This window comes from Podarcis gaigeae, assembly GCF_964106915.1.
Source record: "Podarcis gaigeae genome assembly, chromosome: 17".
Taxonomy (NCBI): domain Eukaryota; kingdom Metazoa; phylum Chordata; class Lepidosauria; order Squamata; family Lacertidae; genus Podarcis; species Podarcis gaigeae.
The window spans coordinates 35,239,545-35,266,585 of record NC_139694.1 but is presented as its reverse complement, the minus strand read 5'-3'; the positions used below and the strand labels follow the sequence as shown (position 1 = coordinate 35,266,585).

The 27,041-nt window shown below is 47.2% G+C and overlaps 1 protein-coding gene and 1 long non-coding RNA gene across 8 annotated transcripts in view; one reads left to right on the top strand and one right to left on the bottom strand.

Annotated features, from left to right (window-relative positions):
- The window catches only part of PDE4A (phosphodiesterase 4A), a 397,337-nt gene that overhangs the window by 347,581 nt on the left and 22,715 nt on the right, over positions 1–27,041 (top strand). For all 7 annotated transcript variants that reach the window (XM_083718847.1, XM_083718845.1, XM_083718846.1 and 4 more), the window contains 2 exons: positions 18,713–18,806; positions 26,119–26,297. In XM_083718847.1, coding sequence (XP_083574973.1) covers positions 18,713–18,806; positions 26,119–26,297 — 273 coding nt within the window. The remainder of the gene's footprint in view (positions 1–18,712; positions 18,807–26,118; positions 26,298–27,041) is intronic.
- On the bottom strand, positions 18,308–22,800 carry LOC310835247. The gene is made up of 3 exons (XR_014559443.1): positions 22,378–22,800; positions 18,746–18,840; positions 18,308–18,646 (listed from the first exon to the last, which is right to left on the bottom strand). It is a non-coding gene; the product is annotated as an uncharacterized lncRNA (long non-coding RNA).

The following is a 27,041-nucleotide window of genomic DNA, read 5'->3' as shown; positions in this document are numbered from 1 at the left end:
CCCCTTCTATGTGTGTGTCAACTCCTTTTTATCAAATTGGCCTCTCAAGACTGCTTCTACTTGCTGATCTGCAGGTAGTGTGTACACCAAGGTTTTTCCCCCACCCCACCCCAGATCCTTCTCTTCCTCTAACACAATGGACTGTGTTTTTCTACTGTAAATTTTGACCTAGCTTGCTATGAGAACCACCAGACTGCAGAACCCAAAATAAGCTGTGTGTTCTATTATTCTGTCTGGGAGTTTTCCCTCCCTGCTCCTCCTACCTGTCTGAGGGTCAAGGCATGCAGTCATGTGGAAAAGGCATACAGTATGCTATGTGTCTCCGTTATTTTATGCCTTCTGCATGTTCATTGGATTCCATGTGGTGTGGAAGTCTTTGCAGAATGCAGCCTTGTTTCCTTTTTGGTTTTTTTCAACGTTCCTCAGTTTGGGAGGGTTCAGAGGGAAGGGGAGGGGATGGTTGTATATGTGGTGATGAGGAGAGGAGAAATAGAACTGCTGTGTTCACAAAGGGAGATGCTGCAGGTTTTTCCAAATGATCCGTCAAAACTTGACCAGGGCACTGCTTAGTTTTTGCAGTTTAGTCACTCAGGGCCCACGCGCAGACGTGGGTTGCGTTCTGCTCATGTTGTGAACGGGGCCCCGGAACGGATCCCGTTCACAGCCAGAGGTACCACTGTAACTAAACTTTGGGTGCCCAGCTGACTTAACTTAGGGTTACCAGGCTGGCTACCAGATGTCCCCAGGTTTGCAAATCTGTCCCCAGGAAACGTGGCAGCAGCAGCCCAGAGCCAGCCTGGTAGCGCAGTTGGCTCTGGCTGGCTCCGGGCTGCTGACTGCCGCCGCCACTGCCGAAGGGGAACCGGGGACGTCCGGTGGTACAGATCTCCTGGTCCCTTCCCCCTTTGTTTTGAGTGATGGGGGAGGCTCAGGAGTTGCGGGCGGGTGGCCATTGCCCAGGAGGGGTGCAAGGTGCATGGTTTCTCTGCCGGGCAAGGTGCAAAGCCCTTCTTTCGCACCCTGGGCAACGGCCGCCCGCCCATGACTCCCAAGCCTCCCCTGATCTCCTGCCCCCTTCCCCCTTTGTTCTGACAGATTGGGGAAGGCTCAGGAGCTGCGGGTGGGCAGCCATTGCCCAGTTTTTAAAAAAATCTCTGCACATTTATGTTTCACAGGGTGCGAAATAAGGGCTTTGCACCTTTATACAATATGCATGTGTGCTTGGGCCCAGGGTCTTTTGCCTCACCATCCCCACTACTGACTCCCTGTTGCTACTCAGTGTTCCTGGATTCATTGAAAAAAATCTGATCACCATAATTAACTGCTCCTGACTCCCAGTTCCTAGCATCCCATTCTATGCAGTGGGGTGTTAGGGGAGCTGCAGTATCTCTGGTGGGGGACACATCATGCTCCTTCTGGAGTAGTTTTGTCCGCCCTTGGTCCCCACCCTGTATTCAGTTCTCAGCTGTGCCTCCTAGAAACTGACAGCGCCGTTCCCCAGGAAATGGCTTCAACTGGCCAGCCAAACCAGGTGACCATAGCCATGGGTGTTAAACCCTCAGTGAGTTAGATGAGTTAGGGACTTGTCTATCCCCTGCATGCAAAGACAGGCTCTGGTGCATTGAGCTGATGAGACCCATCATGGGTCTAATGCTCAGGAAGGCGGTTTCTGCATGTGCCAAAGAGAGAAATGAGGGGCAGATGGGGCACATCATCCTGGGAAGGTAGGTCTTCTTATCGTTTGGTCGTGTCCAACTCTTCGTGACCCCCTGGACCAGAGCATGCCAGCACTCCTGTCTTCCACTGCCTCCCACAGTTTGGTCAAACTCATGTTCGTAGCTTCAAGAACACTGTCCACCCATCTCGTCCTCTGTCGTCCCCTTCTCCTTGTGCCCTCCATCTTTCCCAACATCAGGCTCTTTTCCAGGGCGTCTTCTCTTCTCATGAAGTGGCCAAAATATTGGAGCCTCAGTAGGTCTTCTAGGAGAAGGAAAACTCTGATCCTAAACCTCCATGGCCTTGTGGCTATCCTCATTTCTGAGAAAGGCTTCAGAAGTAAGCCATGAGGAAAAACCTATACTTGCTGTCTCCTGGGACATCTTTGGGAGAAAAAAGGGCCAAGGAGTAAACCCTACACCAATCCGTATTGGATTCCCTAAGGCGGTTGGATGGTGCCTCGTGTGCCTCCTTCCAGCAACTCCTGCAGCCAAGCTGGTGCTCAACGTATTGCTCTGCTTTCCTTTGGACCACACCAGCGAGGCTGAGAGTCTTGTCATCTAGGCAGCCTGGGACCTTCATACACAATGCCCAGGCTTGCGCCCCAGGGAGCTGCTAATGCAGCTACAGTAGGCCCTGTATCTCTTCATCCCGAGGCGTTACGCATACATGGTATCCTAAGACAGGCGGATGCCAACCGACCACTCTGTGGTTTGGGCTGTTGGAGAGAGAGTGTGTACCTGCATGCACACACATGCACACTTCCTTTATTTTATTTTAAATAATATTTATTACTTTTAAAAGTTACAAAAAAAGAGGAGAAGAAAGAAAAAAAAGGGAAAAAAGACAAGAAATAAAGAAGTCAAAAGAGAAGAAAAACACAACAGTGCCATACAATGTACCAACAATCTAAAACCCAACCTAAACCCATTAAACTAAACATATAAATAAAGCAAAACAAAAACAATTTAAAAAATATCTCTCCTTTTCCGTATTCTATCCTTCATTTCCTTGTTTCCTCGACCTTCTCACACCTCCCTTTCTGTATTCCAGTTCTACTAATTGTTTCAGCAAATCCTTTCCATCTTTCTCTATTTTCTGTCACCTTATATATAACATATTTTTTAACCTTACGTATTTCCCTTTAAGACTAAATACTTATATATACTTAACTTCTTGTAACATTTCTGCTAAATCCATATAATATCATTCCACCATTTTTCTAACCGTCATTAATTTTACAGAATTTCTAAATATAAACTTTGAATTTCCCAATCTTCTTCCACCATCTCCTCTCCCTGGTTTCGGATTCTGCCAACCCTTTCCATCAGTTCCATGTAGTCCAACATGCACACTTCCTTTAAGGCTGTCTTCTCCTACTGCAGGGCCAGCTTGATAGAGGATAGGCTGAAACTGAGCTCAGATCACCACCTGTTCTGATGATGGGCGATAGTAACGGTTGTAAGAGAGGAACCATGCCAAAGGCTTGGATTGGCACAGAGCATTTTCCCTCATCTGCCAAGCCAGAGATTTGGGATGCGATATAGGCTTGTTGGTGTTGGCACCCGTCTCTCTTTACACACCATCAATGTTTGGGGACTAGTGTTCCTTTGCCTTCTATTCACAAACAACACTCTCCCATGAGAGCGATTTAATAAATTAATAACTGCAAGCAGGGGCACCGACTTGCTCCCCCACATTGAGGGGGTGCGGCCACATGACACGTCACGTGATACCACCTGACAGATGTGCGGAAGGCGTTCTTTACACTTTTGCTCTCCCTAGCTGCTGCCCGGCTCCAGGGTTCCTGGGCTGCCAGGCGGAAGCTGGGACGAGTGAAGGCAATGATTGCCTCCCTCTTCCCAGCCCCCACTTGGTGGCTTCCTAAATATTGGGGGTGGCATAGACCCCTGCCCCCAAATATTGGATGGCTGGAGCCCCTTGCGCCCCATATACCCAGCACCCCTGATTACAAGATGGCCCACTGTGGGTAGTTTATATGGAACTGGGACGTTGCGTGCCCCTTATCCAACCCCCTTGCCCTCAGACAGGATGTTGCACTCTGAAATATTCCCAAGAGACAGAGGGCAACGTTTGGAAGTCATGGTGTTGGCATAGCTGTTTGGGCAGCAAGATGTCTTAGGCTGACTGTCCCTATCCTGGATGCTGTTCTCTGATTGCTGGGGCCAGGAATGCACCTTTGGCACTTGCTACCCATGCAAACCAGATGTGCCAGGTATTTCAGCCTGCTCTGATCTACTCTGAGATACTGGGCTCTACACCAGGGATGGACAAGAGGTGACTTGATCTCTGGGTAACTTGTAAATCAGTGAAGGTTCAACAGTAGCAACAACTATAAGCCTCTCTCTTTGGCTGCTGAAATGAAGAACACTTGGAGTGGGTTTTTGTGTGAGAAAACTGAGACAAAAGCAAATTCCTGGGATGAGCATGTGCTCAGAGGCATCCTTTTACCCTTCTTTAATTCTTAACTTTACGTTTGCCCCGCTGAACCGCTTTGCAGATATTTGGCTTCAGTTGGGGGAACTTGTTAAAAAGAAAGAGAATAGTCTGCCCATCTTCTCTCCAGCTTACACAAATCTGGTGCCCTCCAGATGTGTTGGACTCCCACTAGCCAGCATGACCAGTGGTCAGGGATAAGGGGAGTTCTAGTCCAGCAACATGTGGAAAAGCACCAGGTTGAAGGAAGCTGCCCTAGACACTTCTGGCATTCCAAGGTTGGGTGATTGCAGAAATTGGCTACACATGCCTTTCCTCTCTTAATAGGTCATAGCATTTTTTTCTCCAGAGAAGACAATGAGTAAGCTGTATTCCATAGTGTTTTGCTTAAGAAGCTTTCTAAATGATCGTTTTATAGGGCAGCAGAAGCACAGCTTTGCCCAATTGGTACATGGGACCCAGATATTGACTCTTAAGAAAGAGCTTCTGTTTCAGAGGAACCGCAATTTGCCTAGCCCTAGATCCGCAATATATTGGGAAAGTGTGGTATATTGGGAAATTAAGATTATCTTTCCAGATTTTGTTGTGTTTTGGAGTGTTCTCTAGGATATGGCTACATAAGCATCTGGGGCAGCAGAGCGGGGAGGGGGTACATACTGCATACTTTCTTCTTTGGCTATCACTCGTAGCTGAGTAAGATTGTCTTCCATAAACACAATTTTAACAATGAGTCTGTAAGTGACTGTGGAGGCCAATTCTGGATCCACATGTCCTTCTACATTGGGGACATAGGTTTCCAGGTGGGAGATTATCACGGTGTGGATTTGCCAAGCGTGCCTTCCTCTTAGCACGTTTTTCCCTTGCATCCTGAGTTTGAGTGTCTTCAAAGCCCATGACACCTTTGGTAAAGGCTGTTCTCCAACTGGAGCGCTCGCAGGCCAATGTTTCCAATTGTTGGTGTTTATACTACATTTTTAAAAATTTGCTTTGAGACACTCTTTAAACCTCTTTTGTTGACCACCAGCATTACACTTTCCATTTTTAAGTTTGGAATAGAGTAGTTGCTTTGGAATACGACAATCAGGCATCTGCACAACATGACCAGTCCTACGAAGTTGATGTTGAAGAATTATTGCTCCAACACTGGTGATCTTTGCTTCTTCCAGTATTCTGGCATTAGTTCGCCTGTCTTCCCAAGTGATGTATAAAATTTTCCGGAGACACCGTTGATGGAATCTTTCGTACTGCATAGTGCTGGTGATGTCACTAATGACACAACTGCCCTTCTCAGGCACATGTTGCCGTCTTAAGTGGTACTCAACCTGCAAAAGAGAATTGCAGTGGAAAGTAATGCTTAAGAGAAGACGCTAGATCAGTCCCCCCACAATACATAGAGGCAATCAGCTTTCCCACTTGACTTTAAGACTTCCAGGAATATCCCCACAGAGATGAAACAGAAAAGAGCTTCTCCCAGACTTGGCTGTTGATGCTTGCCAGTTTGAGCATCTTTGGAAATCCCTTTGTATAGACTGAGCACTTCCATTTCCCCCCCCCCCCAGGTTTTTTTAAAAAAATGATGGTGGGAATAGCAGTACATCTCCCACATATGTATTCCACCTTTCACCCTCACCAATTATTTTTTAATGGTTGTTGCCTTTGAGTCAGGGGTTTCCTTCCTCCCCCAAACAGCTTAAATGTGGCAGGAGTGGGATTTGATTGGACTGCCTGCTTAATGCCATAATAATACAATCCTGAACCTGGTCACTTAGAAGTAAACCTCATTGACTTACTAGAAAGGAATGCAGAATCAATCCCAAACCTACCTTTCTAGTATTGGGAGACAATTACTAATATTTTAATTGTATTTGATTTGATTTTCTCTAGTTCTTTCATACCTACTTCTTTCAGCCTTTTCTTGCAAGACTTACCTTTCCGACTCATCAATAACCTTCTCGAGTCATGCCCAGAGCAGAGACCTTCAAATAAAATCATACCAGCATTGAAAATACCAGTATCAGAGCTTCCCTAGTCTTGGAAATAGTGCTGTTATGAACAGAGCCTATAAGGAGGGCATTGGCACTTTGTATTTCACAAAACTCCACTTTGGGGCAGTTTATACTTTCAGAAGCATCAAATTGTACAGGTTTTTCCCTGGACTAGATTACTTCAGGCAGCGCCAGAGTGAGTGGTTGTGTTTTTGAATACACTTCTAGAATATAAAGATGTTGATGAGAAAGCCACGCTGAGCACTTCTCCCTCTCTTGGTAGTTTGGTATGTACAGTAAGCCTGGCCACTTGATACTGGCCTCAGCTGACTCAGGTTCATTTTGTGATCAAATGTGACTCTTACAACCTTATCAGAAGCGTTGCTTTCTAGTCAGATTCCTCTCTTACAGTGGTTCATTTTGTTTTTCGTACCTATACGGAACACTTTGCATTTGTCCTTGAAAAAGCTTCATTTCATGTCTGTGTGCCCAGCTCTTCCGTTTTTGAGAACTTTCAGTTTTTAACTTATCCTCTAGGCTGGGACAGTGGAGCCAAGCCCTGACCCTTGGCTGTGCTGTCTGGGACTGATGGGAGCTAGAATCTAGCAACAGCTGAAGGGCCACACGTCCTCCATCCCCACTCTGGACTGTTTGTCGTTCGCCACAAATTTGTGTCATTTACAGAACGGATAGCTGTACTCGTATTAAGCCTCATTCCAACCTGATCTTGAGCCATATGTGATTTCTCCACCAATTTGCATATTCATTTTAAGATAGTTTCTTCTAGTTCATATCTTCCAGACTTCCATGCATGGCTCTCATGAAGGACTAAGGCCTCCAAAGCCTTGCGCCAATATGTACCTGCCAGGTGTTCCTTGCCTGCTAAATCATTTATTTTTCAAAGCAGGAAGTCAGGATGGTGTAGGATCTGTACTTTGACAACAAGAAAAAGTTGTAAGCTGGTTGTTCATACCCCATTTTCTATCAAAACGTTGGGCAAAAAAAAATGGAACTTATTGTAATATCTTTCCCAGCATTGATGCTTGCAGGTGCATACGGTAATTCCTAAAGTTGTTCTCTCTCCCCCCTTTTAAAAGATACATGTTGTTGTACTTCTCTTCCAACCTGAAGGGCCAGATATGTTTCCCATGAATTTTCAAGTATGGCAGCTATTATTTCTGAGATTTGCCTACTAATTTCTAATTCGTTTTGATGCCTGAGGTAGAAAACTCAGCTGTTAGTTACCTCCACCCACACTCCCTTCTCTAATTAATATGGGAAGCAATCTGTCAGGATGTTGGCATTGGCATGAATGGGAAGTGTGCAAGAGCATTACTGTGCAGTTCTTCCTGTTCATTTCAGTGGGGCTTGTACAGGAGAGCTTCCCCATAGGTTGCTCCTTATAACAGAGATCAGTCTGCAACCCTCAATGGGGTGTAGAATCCTCTGCCTCTGGAATTCCTTGGATAAAATGCTGTCTTAACTCTGCTGAGTTAAAATAATTCAGATTGTCTAGGTGATTCTTTATTTCACTGACTTTTTGTCTTTATCTGTGAAGTGTTGCTGCTTTCCTTCTTCATCAAGACAGAAAGCATTCAGGCTTCAGTCAGCAGCCCATTTCCAACAGCATGGTTTCAATGTAAAGGTAAAGGGACCCCTGACCATTAGGTCCAGTCGTGGCTGACTCTGGGGTTATGGCGCTCATCTCGCTTTATTGGCCGAGGGAGCCGGCGTACAGCTTCCGGGTCATGTGGCCAGCATGACTAAGCTGCTTCTGGCGAACCAGAGCAGCGCATGGAAACGCCGTTTACCTTCCCACCGGAGTGGTACCTATTTATCTACTTGCACTTGGATGTGCTTTTGAACTGCTAGGTTGGCAGGAGCAGGGACTGAGCAACGGGAGCTCACCCCATCACGGGGATTTGAACCGCCAACCTTCTGATCGGCAAGTCCTAGGCTCTGTGGTTTAACCCACAGCACCACCTGCATCCCAGTAAAAGGTGTACTCTTGATAAAAGCCAGATTGGAGAGTCTCCTCCCCACTAGCCCATAAAAGGAAAAACCATAATTCCTGGTTTATGTTTGAACACAAAACATCATGGTTTTTTTCACTCTCAACAAACCACTGTCAGCAGGCCAGGAGCAAACCTTAGCTACAAATCATGGATGATTAGGAGCAAAACAAACTTCACATCCAAACCAGTGGTATCCTCAAAGCTAGGGGTCATGTTTCTGCTTCAGTTGTGTTTCTCATTTACCTTGACCTGCACATGCCTCTCTTCTAAGTTGAGCAAGTTCTAAAAACCAGTATTGTCATTTCCACACAAAAAAGTGGGGTGGGATAATATCACCCCTCTCACCCTCATGCACATGCCTAACTAAGTCTCGTACTCTTGGTATATTCAAGCGTGGCCAGTCTTCAGATACTTCAGAAATTTGTACTGTGTGGTTCAGGCCCAGGGTCAGCAACGGACCCCCTTATGCAGGACCCCCTGTGTCCAGTTCTGGGCGCCACAGTTCAAGAAGGACACTGACAAACCGGAACGTGTCCAGAGGAGGGCAACCAAAATGGTCAAAGGCCTGGAAACGATGCCTTATGAGGAACGGCTAAGGGAGCTGGGCATGTTTAGCCTGGAGAAGAGGAGGTTAAGGGGTGATATGATAGCCATGTTCAAATATATAAAAGGATGTCACATAGACGAGGGAGAAAGGTTGTTTTCTGCTGCTCCAGAGAAGCAGACACGGAGCAATGGATCCAAACTACAAGAAAGAAGATTCCACCTAAACATTAGGAAGAACTTTCTGACAGTAAGAGCTGTTTGACAGTGGAATTTGCTGCCAAGGAGTGTGGTGGAGTCTCCTTCTTTGGAGGTCTTTAAGCAGAGGCTTGACAACCATATGTCAGGAGTGCTCTGATGGTGTTTCCTGCTTGGCAGGGGGTTGGACTCGATGGCCCTTGTGGTCTCTTCCAACTCTATGATTCTATGATTCTATGATTCTATGACTCAGTCAGGGGCCCTGACGCTTAATCTGAGTCCCCTTGGTGCTCAGCTACAACCTGCCCTTTAAAATTTTCCTACACTACCCTGGAACTGCTCTACAACTGAGTGTGTTGTTAACCCACAATTTATGAAAGTGCAGTCATGGTATTGCTGGGGTCTAACCCACTTAGGAAAACAAAGAATGGGGTGGAAGGAAGGGCCAGATGATTTGTACAATGCAACCCCCTGCAATGCAGGAATCTTGACTAGATCGTACATGGCAGGTGGCTATCCAACCTCTGCTTAGAAACCTGCAAGGAAGGAGAGTCCACCACCTCTCGTAGGAGACTATTGGACTGCTGAACAGCCCTTACTGTCAGAAAGTTCTTCCTGGTGTTTAGTTGGAATCTCCTTTCTTGTAACTTGAAGCCATTGGTTGAGGTCCTACCCTCCAGAGCAGGAGAAAACAAGCTCCACGTGACAGCCCTTTAGACATTTGAAGATATCTCCTCTCAGTCTCCCCTTTTCCAGGCTAAGCATCCCAGACTCTTTCAACCATTCCTCATAAGGCTTGGCTTCCAGACCCTTGATCATCTTGGTCACCTTTCTCTGCACACATTCCAGCTTGTCAATGCCCTTCTTAACCTGTGGTGCCCAGAACTGGGTGGGTGACAAAACAGCAGCCATCTGGCCTTCTTGCCATACCACAAACCTGCCTGCCTGCATATGAATGAGGCAGATATGGGAGCATCACAGAAGGAAAAATAGAGGTTGTTGTTAATCCTACCTAGGTGGAAAGAGCCTTCAGCTTGGGGGCAGAGAGGGGAAATGGAAGCTTTTCTTCCTCTGTCTCAGATTGTGAGGGCATTTGCCTGCCTGAATTTTGGGCATCTGAAGAGACTGTTTCCCCCAAAGTTCAGTAGTGGCATATGTGTTTAACATAATATAAAGATAATGGGTTAAATCCAAGGGATTCTATCCTCCACTTTGTCTTGCGTTTGGAGGATTTCCCACAGACCCGGTCCTCTGGTCTGAAAATGGGGGCAGTTGCTAAGGAGACTCTTGTTGCTATGGAGATAGCTCTGAGGCGCAGTGGATTGGCTGCCAGAGATGACGAGGATGCCACTTCTGTTCCCCTTTTCATGTCTCTTCTCTTCCCACCCCACCCCCCTTTTGTGGTTCCGCTATATGCAGCTTTGAGGAAATGTGTGAAGGGAAGCAGGAGGGCAGGGATTGGTAGCTTTGCTGAGGGGAGAAAAAGATGAAATCAAAGCAATTGAGGAAGATGTTTGGGACACGTGATCCTGGGGCAGGGGGTGGAGAGAGAATGAGCCTGTAGGTTTGGAATGGAAGAGGCCAGAGAAACTGGGCCTCAGCATGCACTAGCATGGCAAGGGAAAATGGGACACCCCTAGGTGATTAAAATGTGTCAGGCTGACCTTGCAGCCAAGAAAAGTGGTGAAGGAGCTTCTTGACACTCTGGTGTAAGTTCTCACACATGTAAGAACTCCATCTTGTGAAAACATGGGACTGTCCACAAACACTGCCCCCACTTCCGTCTCTGAGCACGGCCACAAACACTCGTTCTTGAAGGTGGACTGAGCTATTAGCAGCCTCTGGTAAGAGACTGAAGCACAGGCACAAGTTTTCATGAAGAGCAATTGAGCTGGTAAACCTGTGCTGTGGACCATACCACTTTATACTGCAGGTGGACGTTTCACACAACAGAAAAGTTCCCCACGGGGGTGGAAAATCGTGCACATATAAAAGTGGCAAGTCAGAGGGAAAGGTGAGCTAGCATCCTGCTTCCTGGGAATTTTATCTGTTGCATATGTATCTCTTGCTATTCCATTGCCTTTCATCTGATATGATACAGCCCAGGCATAGTTTGACTACATCACCTGCTGTTTGGAAGCACTAGGCCACAATTTAGCAAGCGGTAACCTATCATGGTTGAATGTGGGTGGCGCTGTGGGTTAAACCACAGAGCCTAGGACTTGCCAATCAGAAGGTCTGCGGTTCAAATCCCTGTGACGGGGTGAGCTCACGTTCCTCGGTCCCTGCTCCTGCCAACCTAGCTTGTTCGAAAGCACGTCCAAGTGTAAGTAGGTACCACTCCAGGGGGAAGGTAAATGGCGTTTCCGTGCGCTGCTCTGGTTGGCCAGAAGCGGCTTACTCATGCTGGCCACATGACCCGGAAGCTGTACTCCAGCTCCCCCGGCCAATAAAGCGAGATGAGCGCCACAACCCCAGAGTCGGTCACAACTGGACCTAATGGTCAGGGGTCCCTTTACCTTTTAACCTATCATGGTTGTATTCCATGAAACAGGATGCCATTCGTCTAGGGTGCCTGGTCCAGTGTGTGTGGAGGGGAGAACACGGCCACTGTTAGGGAATAGAAATATCTCCTTACAACCTCCTTACTGGGACAGTATAAACAACCCAGTGGCAAGAGGCATGTCTTGGGCATTAAGTGCTTAAGGAAATGTCATTTATAGCCACCCAATAGTTGTTGCATCAGAGGAACAGGGAACCCTGTGTGAAAGGAGGGTGGGCTAGGAAATAGCTGAAAGCCTACTCTTACAGGTGATGCCCAGCTTCAAAACAAGGGTGGAGCTAAGTGAGTGAAAGTTAGGAAATGCTGGCTCTACATGTAGTTGGCCCTCACGGTGGGTAGCAAAAGACAGATCTGGGACTCCACAACCCAAGCCCTCTGCTCATATAGTAGTAGTAATAGTAGTAGTAGTAGTAAATTTTATTTATACCCCGCCCTCCCCAGCCAAGACCAGGAGGAACAACTCTGTCTTACAGGCCCTGCTGAAAGAAATCAGATCCCGCAGGGCCCTGGTCTCATGTGACAGAGCGTTCCACCAGGCTGGAGCCAGTGTTGAAAAGGCCCTGGCTCTGGTTGAGGCTAATCTAACTTCCATAGGGCCTGGGACCTCTAAGGTGTTCCTATTTAAGGACCTTAAGGTCCTCCGTGGGGCATACCGGGAGAGGCGGTCCCGTAGGTACGAGAGTCCTACTTAGTATATGGTACATTGTCATGCATGGGCATAGCCAGCATTTATGTTGGGGAGGGGCAGACTTCAGGTTAGGGGGCAGAACTTCCATTAGTTAAGTATTTTTATTGATTTATTTGCTTGGGGGGCAATTGCTGCTCCCCTGCCCCCCCCCGGCTATGCCCATGTTGTCATGATGGCCGGCGCCCTAATAGATTTTGAGTGGGCATTTGGCAGTGGCAGTGCAATTTTGACCTTTGTTTCATGCTGGAGAACAATCATAAGGTGAGGGAGTCTAAAGCCAAAATGGCACGCGCATTTTAAGGTACTTTAATTATCACTTGGGAATCTGTCCTTTCTTCAGTTAATTCACTACCACTGTTTGCAAGCTAATGCTTTTCCTGCTTTTAAATGTTGACATGCAAGCAGAGAACTAAAAATACGCTCCAGATGGAACGCTTCTGTTCACAGGTGATGCACAGGCTAAAATGAGGGTTTTTAATCCACCTTCTCAGATGGTCATCAATTGATTTTTAAAAGCTTAATACACTCACATATTTAAAACTGCATTTCTGTCTTTTACAGAAGCACACCAGGCTCAGGAAAGAGGCTTGTAAGTGCTTTAAGTGGTGTGGGTGAAAGCAAGTTAATGCAATCACCTTCATATCTTCATTTGGTGGGAGTGAGCATGTAAGAGGGGGAAAAAATACTTTCTGGCTTTACACTGGTGTTTTATAGCTCAAGTTTAGCCCAGCCTTTCATCTGCTAAGCAGTCTGGCAAGTCTGCTTCTCCCAGCCCTCATGGGATACCCTGAAAGAAATCTTAATGACTTATAGAAGAGGGTTTTTTTGGGGGGGTAAGGAAATGTGAATAGAGTTTCCAGTTTCGGAGAGCTAATTTAACTCCAACTCCTAAAGTTCATTCCCTTCTTTCTCTCATATAAGTGTATGAACGCTGCTCACACCTATGGGAGACAAGTGCTGTGTGCGAAAGGAAAATCTGCCTTCTACCCCACTGTAGGGTGGCATGGCCTTCATGCACAGGGCTCCCACAGAGGTTTCAGCATGTGCTTGTGCACAGAACATGCAGAGACCTACATAAACCCCTCTGCCCTCATCCGCCTTGTCTGTCGTAACGATAGGTGGTTTGCTAGCAAATGATAAAAGGGAGATGAGCAGAGGAATCGGGCCAAGAGCAGAAGCTGGATTGCAGCTGGGTCTTGTGGCAAGGAAGTCTGTCTCCCAAAACACTTTCCGGTCCTAAATACTGGCAGCTCTTTTATGTACCTGCTTCAAGGCAGGGTCTGGTCATGGGTGTAGTCGGGGGGGCGGCGGCAAATCCTCAAAAAGCATTAATAATGCTTAAGAAACTAAGGTTCTCCACCACCACCCCGCCCAACACAAGCTCAACAACATTTGAGGCAATCTCTCAAAAACAGCTTGACAACTTTGGGGGGGGGGGTGCGATTTCCCCCCATAAGCTCAACTCCCCTCCCCCCCAACAAAAATCCTGGCTATGCCCATGGATCTGGTTGAAGCTACATTCAGCTAACTCCACTCCAGACACGATGTATTGTTGCTGGCCAGCTTCCCTTATGCAGGGGGAGAAAGTCTGGCTAAACATTTGAGAAAGATGTGGTAGGAGGGAGAAGATTGTACTTGTGATGGTCCCTGGCTGGTTTAACTCTCGGTACTCTCAGGCTAAGGACATGGCTAGGTGGTAGCTACTCATTTTTCTACTTGGCTGTGGTAGCAGACATCCAGTGGTGTGAAAAGTGTTTTGGAAGAAGGCAGGAAATCAACACACACACACACACACACACACACACACACACACACACACCTCTCCTTCCACCACATACTGCTCTTGGGAAGCTAGCTTGGCAAGTTGCCTAGGCAAGTTGTCCTCATCAGCCACAGGGCTTTGGGGAGATCAGCCTAACTTAAAGCAGCTGCTCTTCAGGAATCAAATATACCAGGCATGTCCAACAGGTAGATTGTGATCACTAGACGTCTGAGGTATGGTAGATCGCAGTAGATCTCCCCCAAAAAAAGCTTTGGCTCCCCTGAAAAAAGCTCAACAACTTTGCCTGTCAATAACAATGGGTAGATCACAGCCAGTATTTTTATAATGTGAGTAGATCACAGTCTCTTGGGAGTTGGATGTGCCTGAAATACACTAACCCAATGTTCCTGGCTTGCTCCTTAAGAGCCGCGTTGGCAATGCTCAAACATGCCACTATAGTTATACCTCGGGTTACAGACACTTCGGGTTGTGCGATTGCGGGTTGCGCACCACGCCAAACCTAAATCACGCTTTGTGCATGCGCAGAAGCGCCGAATCATGACTCGCACGTGCGCAGACATGGCGCTGCGGGTTGCGAACGTGCTTCCCGCACAGATCACGTTCGCAACCCAAGCGTCCACTGTATTGCATCTTCACACAAGCAAGAAGCAGCGATTTCGATCATTTATCTGAGTTTGTATTCTGCCCTTTTCCCAGGAGGCACAGAGAAGCACGTTGACCTCTCAAGCACCCTGTACCAAGGAAAGGGCAAGTTTGAATCAGGAAGAGGGTATAAGAGACATAGCAATGAAGGACAGAATTTCCATGTAGGCTCTAACTGGGTATGTGTGGGCAGTGCTGTTTTTCTAGAAAAAGAGGAGCCGGAACTCACCATCAATGCCTCCCTTGTTCTCTTATCATGGCAATGGCAATGGCACCTACCTGAGAGGTGCCGGAACTGAGTTCTGGTGATTTGCAGCTGAAGAAAAGCCCTGTTTGGGGGATTGGCAAAGACAGCGCAAGAGCAGAGCTTTTGCATGCCTGGGTGAGTCCTGGGTGAGTCCAAGCAAAGGAAGAAGGGGTTTGGTTTTTTTGTCCTGGATCAGAGAAGTGCAGGCCTTGGATTGCACTTCCACGTAATAGCATCCTGACCCTTAATCAAGAACAGCTGAAGCAGCACTGTGGAAGTCCTCCTGGAAGGTGGTTTTTCCCTTTGGTTTCCTCCTGAGGCTGCTGCAGCTGGGCGGTCTGTAGCATTACCCATGTCTTGGCTGACGAGCTGATGAGTCACCTCAACCCTTCTGCCAGGGAGCAGTATCCGGGAGTTTTTTCCAAGGACAAAGTGGGTTTTGAAATGACAGCAATGTCAGGCACCAAACTGGAAAAGCCAGTCCCTTTGCCCCCAATCCTTGGTGCTGAGTTTTGTAGTGCTGGTTGCAGGAAGGGATTAAGCTTCAGACTACCAAGGGGTACCAAGGCTTTAGAAATGATAAGATGAAATGAAGTAGGTCTGATGCAGGATTACCAGACAATGTGTCTGTCTGCCCCCCCACCCACAAAAAAAACCACACACAAAAAACCACTTCAAAGATTTTGATGTCCAATGAGCTCACCATACTTTTTTTTCAATGCTGGGTATGAAAACCTGCTACCACATCATCTGACATTTGGTGTATCCATCTGGACCAAATGTGGCCTTACAGATGTTGGTGGACTCCAACTTCTGAAAGTGTGGTCAGTGTTCAGGGATGCTGCAAATTGCAGTCCACGAGCATCCAGAGGGCCACAGGTTCCCCACCACTGATCTAAATTATGGGTAAGCAAACTAAGGCCCAGGTGCCGGATCTGGCCCAAATGCCTTCTCAATCCAGCCCTCGGACGGTCTGGGAATCAGCATGTTTTTACATGAGTAGAATGTGTCCTTTTATTTAAAATGCATCTCTGGGTTATTTGTGGGGCATAGGAATTCGTTCATCCCCCCCCCCCAAAAAATATAGTCCAGCCCCCCACAAGGTCTGAAGGACAGTGGACCAGCCCCCTGCTGAAAAAGTTTGCTGACCCCTGAACTAGACCATGGACCAGCTTAGATTCCACTGCCTGTCCCAATGAGATCACACGGAAAACCCTGTATAATGTGAGAACATTTGTTGTTGGGTTGTTGTTGTTTTTTAAAAAATGTCATAATAAAGAGACAGCTGTGTTATCAACATGGATTAAAAAACAATTGAATTTATTTTATTGAAACTAGGGAATTTGTGCCTTTGGTGTGCATTCTCAATATCAGGAGCCATTTCCATTACAGCTACTCAGTTTATGAGGCTGGTCAAACATGCAGATGACCCTAAAGAATTATTCATGTGCAATGATTGCATATGGGTTGAAATGCCAGCTGGTGGGTGTGGCGTGGATGGGTCGGTGGATGAGATGACCTCCCTGTCCTCTCTGTGTAAATGATGTCCCTGTGCCACAATAGATTGGGGTTTCACTCTTGAACCTGAGCCGTTTTGAGAGTCCGCACACATTTGCAAGTCAGTTTTCCATTCTCTGGGTTGCATTTGGGCTAAAGCAACATGTGTCCATAGGTATGGCAGGTCCTTTGTATTTTTATTGTATTTGTATTGTATTGTTACAGATATGAGGTAACAGGGTCTATTCGTGAGCAGTAGAAATTAATAAATGGTAGGATTTTGATTATTTGGGATATGAAGGGAAAATACAAGTTGTGGAGGAATTCCTGGACTAGCCTATGCAGAACAACATGGCCAAGCTAGGGCCTTTAAGAAACAATGCAGGGCCATTGGCAAGGCAAGAGAAGAGGTGTGAACAGAGACTGGGGATTCGGAAGGTTGCCAGGGTAACTGGGCATGATGTCACAGGAAGAGTCTGAAGCCTTTGGCACAATAGCTGGGAAAAAGGCCAGAATGATCTTGGACGGGCTGGCTGGATGAAGGCAAGTAGAGAGAAATGCCCTGGAATCAGCTGCTGTACTGCTATGGGGAGCAAGCCCCTCTTGAAATGGCCATGCTGTAAGATCTGGGGTGGATCTAGACACAGGAAAACCCCCCCGCTATAAATAAGTCAAAAATTAGATCACTTATAACAAAAGGGAAAAAATCTCTATGGAAAACTGTGTTTTAAAATTTCCTGTTCTCTGGCGCCATCTGGTGTTACATATTTATAGCGCATTCAAATCACTGTTTCTTTACTAATGTAGCTGAGTTCCTGAACTCCACGCAGATTAAAAGTATATATATGTGAATAAACCATATATCTTAAGGCTATGACAGCCTCTGCTGTGTCTTGCATCTCAAACAAGCACAGACCCTCCTTGGAATTTTGCTATGGCTTGGCAGAGATTGGGAGTGGCACCCAACTTTTGCAACAGTATTAATAAAAGTCTGTGAGTTCCCATGACTGTGTATCAATGCATCACATGCTTGCACAAGCGTTCTTGTGCAGCTGAGACACTGTACCTCCATATCCACACAATAGCATCTCCACACACGGGAAAAGTCTGAATGCATGCTTGTGTACTCACACAAAAATATATGCATGGGCAATGGTAATGTGTGTTCCTAAGAGTGTCAGTTGTCAAGCTTCTTACCCTAATGTTGGTTTTTCTGCCAGTTAATCCCCACATGTGTTACAAAGGGTTCCAGTGCATGTTATTGGGTGCACACACCCTATTCAGACAAGAGAACTGGCCAGGCCAGTTGAGCCTAGCTGAAGTCTAGCATGATCAGTGAGCAGGAGATGATTGGAAGTGGAAAACAAGCTTATTTGCAGTTTTCTCAGTAGGAAGCCCCCTTAGAAATGCTGTAATTCCTAGGAAGACAGTTTGAAATCCACTGCACTGTGGTGTAAGGTAAAGGTAAAGGTACCCCTGCCCGTACGGGCCAGTCTTGACAGACTCTAGGGTTGTGCGCTCATCTCACTCTAGAGGCCGGGAGCCGGCACCGTCCAAAGACACTTCCGGGTCACATGGCCAGTGTGACATTGCTGCACCAGTGCAGCACACGGAACGCCGTTTACCTTCCCGCTATAAAGCGGTACCTATTTATCTACTTGCACTTTAAGCGTGCTTTCGAACTGCTAGGTGGGCAGGAGCTGGGACCGAACGATGGGAGCTCACCCCGTCATGGGGATTCGAACCGCCGACCATAGGATCGGCAAGTCCTAGGCACTGTGGTTTTACCCACAGCGCCACCCGCGTCCCTGCACTGTGGTGAGGAACCTATTATTAACATACACACACCCCGATGTTGGTGGACTCCAGCTCCCATCAGGCCCACCCAGGATGGCCAGAAATGTTGGGAACTGGTGCCCTAACAGCAACTGGACCACAGGTTACCCACCCCTGGACTAGAAGAACACACATGATTCAAGATGTGGCACACATGTTTATTCTCTCACACATTTACTCACAAGTAGTGGCTCACAGGTATTCATGGACCATGAGGCTGCCATCATCTGGCCATGATGTTTGCCTCCAGAGTCAGAGGCAATTGCATTCATGTCTTGCTTTTGGACTTCCCATGTGAATCTTGTTGGCCTCTGTGACAACCTTATGTTGACCTAGATGGGCCCTTTGTTCTGATCCAATAACGTCTTCTTTAGTTGTTGTTCTCTTTCTCAATGCCTGTGTATGCATACATGTTCAAATTCAGACTGCCCTGTAAGTCGTATACAGTGACACACAATTGCATGACCTGTTCATACCTGTGTATGTGACAGAAAACCCATGTTAACTCCTTCCTCTTCTCTCTTCCCCCCTCTGTCTGACAGTTCAAAAGAATGCTGAACCGTGAACTAACCCACCTCTCTGAAATGAGCCGCTCTGGAAACCAGGTCTCTGAATATATTTCCAACACCTTCTTAGGTGAGTGCAAAAGTGCCTTTTGACTGTTGAGGCCCTGAAAGAAAGAAAAAACCAATAATAATAATAATAATAATAATAATAATAATAATAATAATAATATATTAATGCCTAGTATTATTTTCTTTTGCAGCACAGGATAGGCAAGTAATAATAATAACTAGCATCAACTTTCCTCATTGCTCATACATCACCATTACACAATTTGGCTCTCAGGATTATTAGAGTTCTTTAAACTGTTTAAAAAGTGTGTGCATGGCATGGGGGGGATTGTTCTGCGATATAAACATATATTGTCTGGCCTGCATGGAAAAATAATTAATTTAAATCTAAAATCCCATGGCAAACATTAGAGTTGTACATTTCTTTAAGGTTTCTGATAAAAGAGGAATTGAATCTGAAATGGAAAGTTCAGAGCTTTGCCATAAAGCCTGTAGGATGTTTAATCTCTCCAGTCCATTGTCATAGGCTCTGATTAAAATGTATTTAGGTCTGTCTGCATAGCTTAGCTGTAATCTAAAAATGGCTCTCATATTACCTGTCGGAGTCTAACAATGAACTAACCCAAAATTTGTCAGGCATCTCTTCAGGGATATCTCTTAATATTACGTTATTTTCCTTAGAGTTGAGCTCAAATGCAGAGGTGAAGTTTTATGAATGCAGTGGACCCTCCGGATATGAACTTAATTCGTTCCGGGGGTCCGTCTGTACCCTGAAAAGTCTGCATCTAGAGGCGCGCTTCTGCACACACACACGGCGCGATAGAGCGCTTCTGCGCATGCCGAAGTGTGCAGAGTGCTTCTGTACATGCGCGCGTGACGAAACCCGGAAATATACACTTCTGGCTTTGCCACATTTGCAACCCAAAAGTTACATTACCCGAAGGTAACGTAACCCAAGGGTCCACTGTCTGTCCACATACATAACCCCACAAGCACCCCCTTTTTGATGATCGGTGAGGCATTGAATGGGTGGGGCGTGGGATGAAGATACTTCTAGTTCCATTTTCACATAGTTCCCCAAGACTACGGTGAGAATGTGGCTGGAATTGCGTATTCAAGCACACACACATTTGAAAGTAATGTAAAGGGGGCAGAGGACATCCACGTTCAAATTTGCCTCCAAGAGACTTACTACTATGCTGTCCAGAGTTACAGTTCAACAGCTCAGAGCCAGTGTGGCGTAGTGGTTGGAGTGTTAAGAGTGTCAGACTAGGACCTGGGAGAGCAGGGTTCGAATCCCCGCGCAAGCATGAAGCCCGCTGGGTGACCTTGGGCCAGTCACCATCATTTAGCCTAACCTACCTCACAGGATAGTTGTGAGAATGAAATGGGGAGGAGGAGAACAATGTTCACCACCTTGAGAAAAGTACTGCTGGAAATTGCAGGATCTCCAAAAGACCCCTTCTCACCTTAAATACGTGAGAGTGAAACTTTTGGCACACCTCTTTTCCCCCTCCCTATTCAATATCACTTCCATCCCATTTGTGTTTGTTTCTTTTGCATTATCTTGTTTAAACGTTTTGCTTCAGTGTTTTTTTGTTTCACGGTTAGGTGTGGCTGAGCTTTCCTAGTAAGCTTAGCGTTCTGTAGGTGGTGCATAACCCCACCTTACGCCAAAGTTACATGTCCATTTCCACTTTCAGATTATTTGTTCTGCACAGTGAAGTTCAGCTGTTGGACAACTCTGGGTGCAAGAGCTGGAACCAGCACCCTTGGGGGCTGTGCCTCCTCTTTGGCACAGGATCCAGATTCTTTGCCACAGGATCCAGATTCTTGCGTTTGAGGGCTGGGCCATGCCACGGGAGGCTGGACAAGCTAATGCTGCGCTCTTTCCACTTGCAGATTAACAGTGGAAGTTTAGATATTTCCACTCAGAAGTAAGGCCCTTTGGGTTCAGTGGGACTTAACTCACTGGCAAGCGAGTGTAGGATTGGAGCCTAAACCATTTACTCTGATTAAAACACCCTGAAATCCATGGATAAGGAGCATAGGATTGGACTGTGAGGCATTTCAGACACTTCAGGCACACATACGATGATTTGTAATCACTTCTCCTCCAGACACTGTCATGGACACAAATCCATGCTGCGCACCTCACATTCTGTGGTGTGTACACTGTTGACATAGGAAAAACAGTGTCTAGACAACGCATTCAAGTATATGTGGTCATTCGGGCACTTGCTGAGTTGGAGATTCCTCCCTGTATCTCTCTTCGACAGACCCACACGCTCCCCTCAGCCAGAAAAAGGCAGTCGGTAGCTGAGGACATTCAAGGCAAACTCCCGGGTGCCTCCATTAACTGAGTTCCCAAGAAGCCAGGCCTCCATTGACGTCAGCAGATGCAAATACCCAGCCTTAAGCAAATGTTGATGCAAACGGCCCCTTCAATGGGAGCCTTGTGAGAGAGCTGGAACTTAGGCTGAGGGCTGAGGCCAACGGCAAGTTGTGCTGGGGCCAGAATTCACACTCGCTCCTTCTCTTCCTCCGCATAAGCAACTGCAGCATGTCCTGCCCAGGTCAGGTGGTGGAGCAGTAAAGGCTGCTGAGGTGCAAAAGGTGAGCGAGATCAAAGAAAGAGAGATCAAATATAGGCTATTGGTATTTAGCTGGTTGGACACTGAGATCCAGCGCCGAGGGCCTTCTGGCGGTTCCCTCATTGCGAGAAGCCAAGTTACAGGGAACCAGGCAGAGGGTCTTCTCGGTAGTGGCACCCTCCCTGTGGAACGCCCTCCCACCAGATGTCAAAGAGAACAACAACTATCAGACTTTTAGAAGACATCTGAAGGCAGCCCTGTTTAGGGAAGTTTTTAATGTTTGATGTATTAGAGTATTTTAATATTTTTTTGGAAGCCGCCCAGAGTGGCTGGGGAAGCCCAGCCAGATGGGCGGGGTACAAATAATAAATTACTATTATTAGTATTATTATTAGTATTATTAGCCCAGAGCCCAGACTATTTTTGCTGGCATAGAGCTGCTGCAAGTTCTTCCTGATGTTTAGTCAGAATCTCCTTTCTTGCAACTTGAAGCCATTGGTTCGAGTCCTGCCCTACAGAGCAGGAGAAAACCTGGATATTGGCAGAGGAAGTTGCGTCTAGCAGGACAGAATAGAACTGCGTCTGGGAACCGCTGGGATATTTGGATCCCATGCTTAGCGTGGGATTACGTTGTAGGAAATAGCCAGGACTTCTGAATTCTTCCTGGCTCAGAGTTGGGAGAGGGATCTACTACAGTGGTACCTCTGGATGCAAACGGGATCCATTCTGGAGCCCCGTTCGCATCCTGAAGCGAACGCAACCTGTGTCTGTGCGTGCGTGGATCACGATTTGTCGCTTCTGCGCATGCGTGTGACGTCATTTTGAGTGTCTGCACATGCGCAGGCGGCGAAACCCGAAAGTAACACATTTCGTTACTTCCGGGTCACCGTGGAGTGTAACCTGAAAACGCTCAACCTGAAGCATATTTAACCTGACGTATGACTGTAGTTGGGATAAGGAAAAGAGAGGAACCTCTTTTGTTCCTGTGCTGATTGTACCATTCAAGCAAAATAGGCCTGCAAGTCAAGGAGCACTCACCATACTGGAGGCAGCCCATGGAGTCTATTATGTCCAGCTCACAAGCAAATCCCACGGTGCTCTTGGTCACCCAGGAAGTTGTCCTGTTGTGGAAGATGGGGTTGAATCTGGCCTCTTGCCCTGTCTGCCTAAAAGGTGGCTCCATTAGCAAATCAGCTATGGGAGGTTCTGGGCCACTGTCTCTCTTTCCGCGAGGGATGTCCTCACACTCTGCCAGTCTTGGTAAAAAGCCATTTCTGATTTTGTGCTCAACTGAGCTTGAGGGGGATCTGGGAACTCTGCATCTTTTGGAAGTGTTTGGGATGAAGAAGGGCCCTGGAGAGCAACGGAGGTGGCTCCACGGAGGGTTCTGCTTTGCCCTCGCGAGAAAGCCCCACTGCCTGCTGGTTGGCTGGGTGCTCTGAGGGGTCACAATCCTGCTTCTTAGCAACCGACTCTAGAATGCAGCGATGGCTTGTGCACTGCTTGCCCCAGGGCCTCTTGCCCCCCTCCCCACTCGACCATGAGGCCCCCCTGCCGCTGCTTCTCCCGCAGGTATAATTGGGGCATAGCTCTGCCCTGCCATGATGTGACCCGCTCTCACTTCCCCCTCACCTTGCGCCCTCCCCACTTCCTGCCCCCGCTGGGCTCACCCACGGCTCGCCACCTACCCCTGGGCAGGCTGTCCCCACCACCTCCTCTCTTCTCCCAGTGGGTGCCCCCCACCCGTGACTTCTTGCCCCTGGAGACGGTCCTTGAAGAAGGTGGGGGAACGAGGCCCTGCACTCCTGAGGGTGAGTCTCTCCACAAAACTGCCCCACAACCTTCTTAGAGGCCTCTAGCCTACAGCCCCTGAATCACTACATCCTTGCCCCCGTCCCGTGAAGCTCCAGTGTGCACATTTCCTGAAAAGATCAGTGGAGCCCTCTAGTCCTGGCTGAATGCAATTGCATGATACCTCGTCCACAGGTAATAGATTTCAAGGAATGGATGGAATTGGGGGGTTGGGGGCAGGTTGGATGGGGGGTTACTGCCTTGCGACCTAGGACCCACGTACCTACGGGACCACCTCTCCTGGTATATCCCACGGAGGACCTTAAGGTCCACAAATGATAACATTTTTGGAGGTCCCAGGTCGCAAGGTGGTTAAATTGGTCTCAACTAGGGCCAGGGCCTTTTCGGTACTGGCCCCGACTTGGTGGAACTCTCTGTCACAAGAGACTAGGGTCCTGCGGGACTTGACATCTTTCTGCAGGGCCTGCAAGACAGAGCTGTTCTGCCTGGCCTTTGGTTTGGACTCAGTCTGGCCCTTATGTTTCCCTCCCCTTATGGTTTTCATCTATGGGCTACTTTTAAAATGAGGCTGCGTTTTAAATTGCATTTTAACCTGTATTTTAAATTGGGTGTCCCCCCCATTATGTTTTTACTGTAATTTTGTTGGTGTTAGACGCCCTGAGCCCAGCTCTGGCCGGGGAGGGCGGGATATAAATAAAAAATGTTATTATTATTATTTTTAAAAATAGGCTAGATTTGCTACAGAGAGAGAGAAAGAGAGAGAGATGGTTAGGGAGCATTTGGAGAATTGAATCAATGTGTGGTGACACATTTTTGTATGGGTGGGGCTAGAGTGGAGAGTTGTGCTGCTTATCTTTCACTAATTTAGTCATTTTTGACTAGTGGGCACACAGTGGTGCCGCCCCTTTCGCAACCCTTCCTGCATTTACCCTGCCCACTGCAACTCCTCTCTCTCCAATCTGCCCTGGGTTCCATTGCCTTGAGCAGAGCAGGTGGCAGGATGAGGCCAGGTCTTCCAAACCTGTTCCTCCCTGCTCATTACACCCCCAGTCTAACCACGGCCTCCTGCTGCCCCAAACCACGTTTCTGTGAAGTTTGTCAGGAACCTGCATTTGTGGTGGGAAATAGATGAGAAAACACCCCATAATGCTTCCTGAAGCCAGCTCCTGGGTTTGCATTTCACCCTGCCTCTTGGGGGCCTGAAGGCTATGGTCAGTTTGAGAGTACAGGAGGGTAGGTCAGGTTTGGAAAAGCAGGCCAGCTTCTGACCCTGTTGCAGGGGGTGTAGAAGAGCATTGGAAATACATTGCCCTCCCCTTTCTCCCCAGTCCCTGAGCTGCCTTCAGGAGGGAGGGAAAGAGGGGACATCAGCATTACCTGTTTATTGCATTCTTCCCTTCCTCACATGGAGCCCAGGGGGCTTATCAGATTCCACAAAGTACAGCGTTAAAAACAAAGTTAAAACCATAATCTACAACACAGTATAGTAATCAATGCCATATAGCAACTAGTGATGCAGCTGTATCAGTAGGGTCACTCCCATGATGGACGGAAGCCCTGCATAAATAAATAGCTGTTGCCTGAATTAAAATAGTGTGGTGGACCACCAGATCCGTACAGGGAAAGACTCCCATAGGCAGCGTGCCACCACTGAGAAAGCCCTGCTCTGTCATGGCCTACAGATCTTACAGCACTGGTTGGTTGGTAAGGGGGAAGGTGTTCCTTCAAGCACTTGAGTTCTAACCTATTCAGGGTTTTATGCATTAATACCAACAACTTGAATTGCACTAGGTAGCACAAAGGCAGCAAATTAAAGCGCTCTCGGGATCAGTATAATATGATCCCACCTTGCTGCAGCGTCCTGAACCAGCTGCAGTTTCCAAACCATCTTTGACTGAAGCTTTTCATGGGGCACCGTGCAATAATCAAACCATGAAATAATCGGAGCATGGTTCAGGAACAGCCGTTGCTGGCAAACCAGCCAAAGCTAGGCACAGGCAGTCCTCACTACGGAGGCTGCATGGACCTCCAATGGCATTGCCCCCCCCCCACACCTTGGGGGTGCTATAATTGGTGAACAGGATTTGCTTAAGCCGCAATGTTCTCCTTAAGTTCAGTATTTTACTATTCATAATGGCAGAAGCACTCTCATAAAAATAGTTTCCATGCTGCTTCCGACATTGATACTATGCAGTAGGTACCTTCAACAATCAGACCAAAGCATGCACACTTTTATTGCAGCACCACTGGTTACACTTCTCAGGAGTTGTTTATGCTTTTCCTGAGCACAACTCAAAGCCCTGAAAAAACCTGCTAAATTGGTATGACCACAGTGGAGCAGGACTAACTGCTTGAAGCCACCACAATGGCTTCAAGGTACAAGAAAGGAAATTCCAATTAAAACTCAGGAAGATCTTTCTGACAGTAAGAGCTGTTCAGCAGTGGAAGGATCTCCCTCGGAAGATGATGGACTCTCCTTCCATGGAGGTTTTTAAGTATCTGTCATGGACACTTCATTTGAGAATCCTGCACTGCAAACAGTTGGACTAGAATAGATGATTTCCAGGGTCCCTTCCAACTCTGCAATTCTATGATTCTGTAACTGAAGGCTCTACAATACCACCTCCCAAGTCCCTTGAGAAATTATTGCCCATGTACAATCTTTAACCCAGCATCCATAGACCACCCATCCTTTCTTGAACTATCCTGTGCAGGGCACTGACTACTAGAAGAATGGGACTATTGGCCAGGAGCTCAGGCTGGAATATGTGAGCTAGCAATGAAGCGCTGCCTGATGTAGGCATTGTTGTTGTTTTGGAGAGATGGAGCGGAACTGCCCAACGGTCATGTAACCCCTTGGTGCACATTTGCCCAGAGAGATTCTTGCGCAGGTCAAACAGTGGCACCTTCAGTCTTTCGCCCTTGTCCTCTTTCTTTCTCTCAGATGCAGTCTTTTTTCATCCTCAGACAAGCAGAACGATGTGGAGATTCCATCCCCAACACAGAAAGAGCGGGAGAAGAAGAAGAAGCAGCAACCCATGTGCCAGATCAGCGGAGTCAAGAAACTCATGCACAGTTCCAGCCTGACCAATTCCAGTATTCCCCGCTTTGGGGTCAAAACTGACCAGGAAGAGCCGCTCAATAAGGTGAGATTTGCGGCGGTAGGAAGCTGGCACCCATATTATGGGCATCGGCTGGTGTGGAAAGTCAAAGGGTATATCTAGCTTTGAAGGGGATTCTGGGTCACAGTTTACAGTTAAGGGTATCTGGCAGGACTTCTGGGAAGGCAGAATCCAGTTTTGCTCTGTTCTGGTTCCAGAACCAACAGTACTAGGGCTGCCATGTTTCAAACCGTGAAAATCCAGAGCTTCGTTTTTGGCAAAGTTGTTGAGCGTCTTTTGGCAAATTAGCAAAGAAGAAGTTTTTGAACTGTTTTTAAGGGAAATCGCCAAAAACAACACTGCCAACATGGGTTGCCATATGTCCACATTTTCCCGGACATTTTTAGTGATTTCCACCCAGGCACTGCTACCGGCTGCAGTATGCCAGATATGTTTGGGAAATTCCAGGCATATGGCAACAGTACTTTCTTGCCTTTTGTAGTATAGAGAAGACATGGCAGCTCTCTCCATTGACCCAGAATAAAACTAATTGCTTTGTCTTTGAGCCAATATTGCTCCATCACCTGCATGCCTACTGTACGTAATTAATTTGTTAATGGACGTGACATTCCAACTACCCCCCTTGATAATCTACTGCCCAGCTTAGCAACTAGACAATAGATGGTCATGGCAGAACAGGTGCAGGAAGTGAGTGGTTGCAATATGCCTGGACAAGAGTGGGTAATGCAGAGTCAGGCCTGTATTCTTCCTTGCCTCTCTAGCACTGTC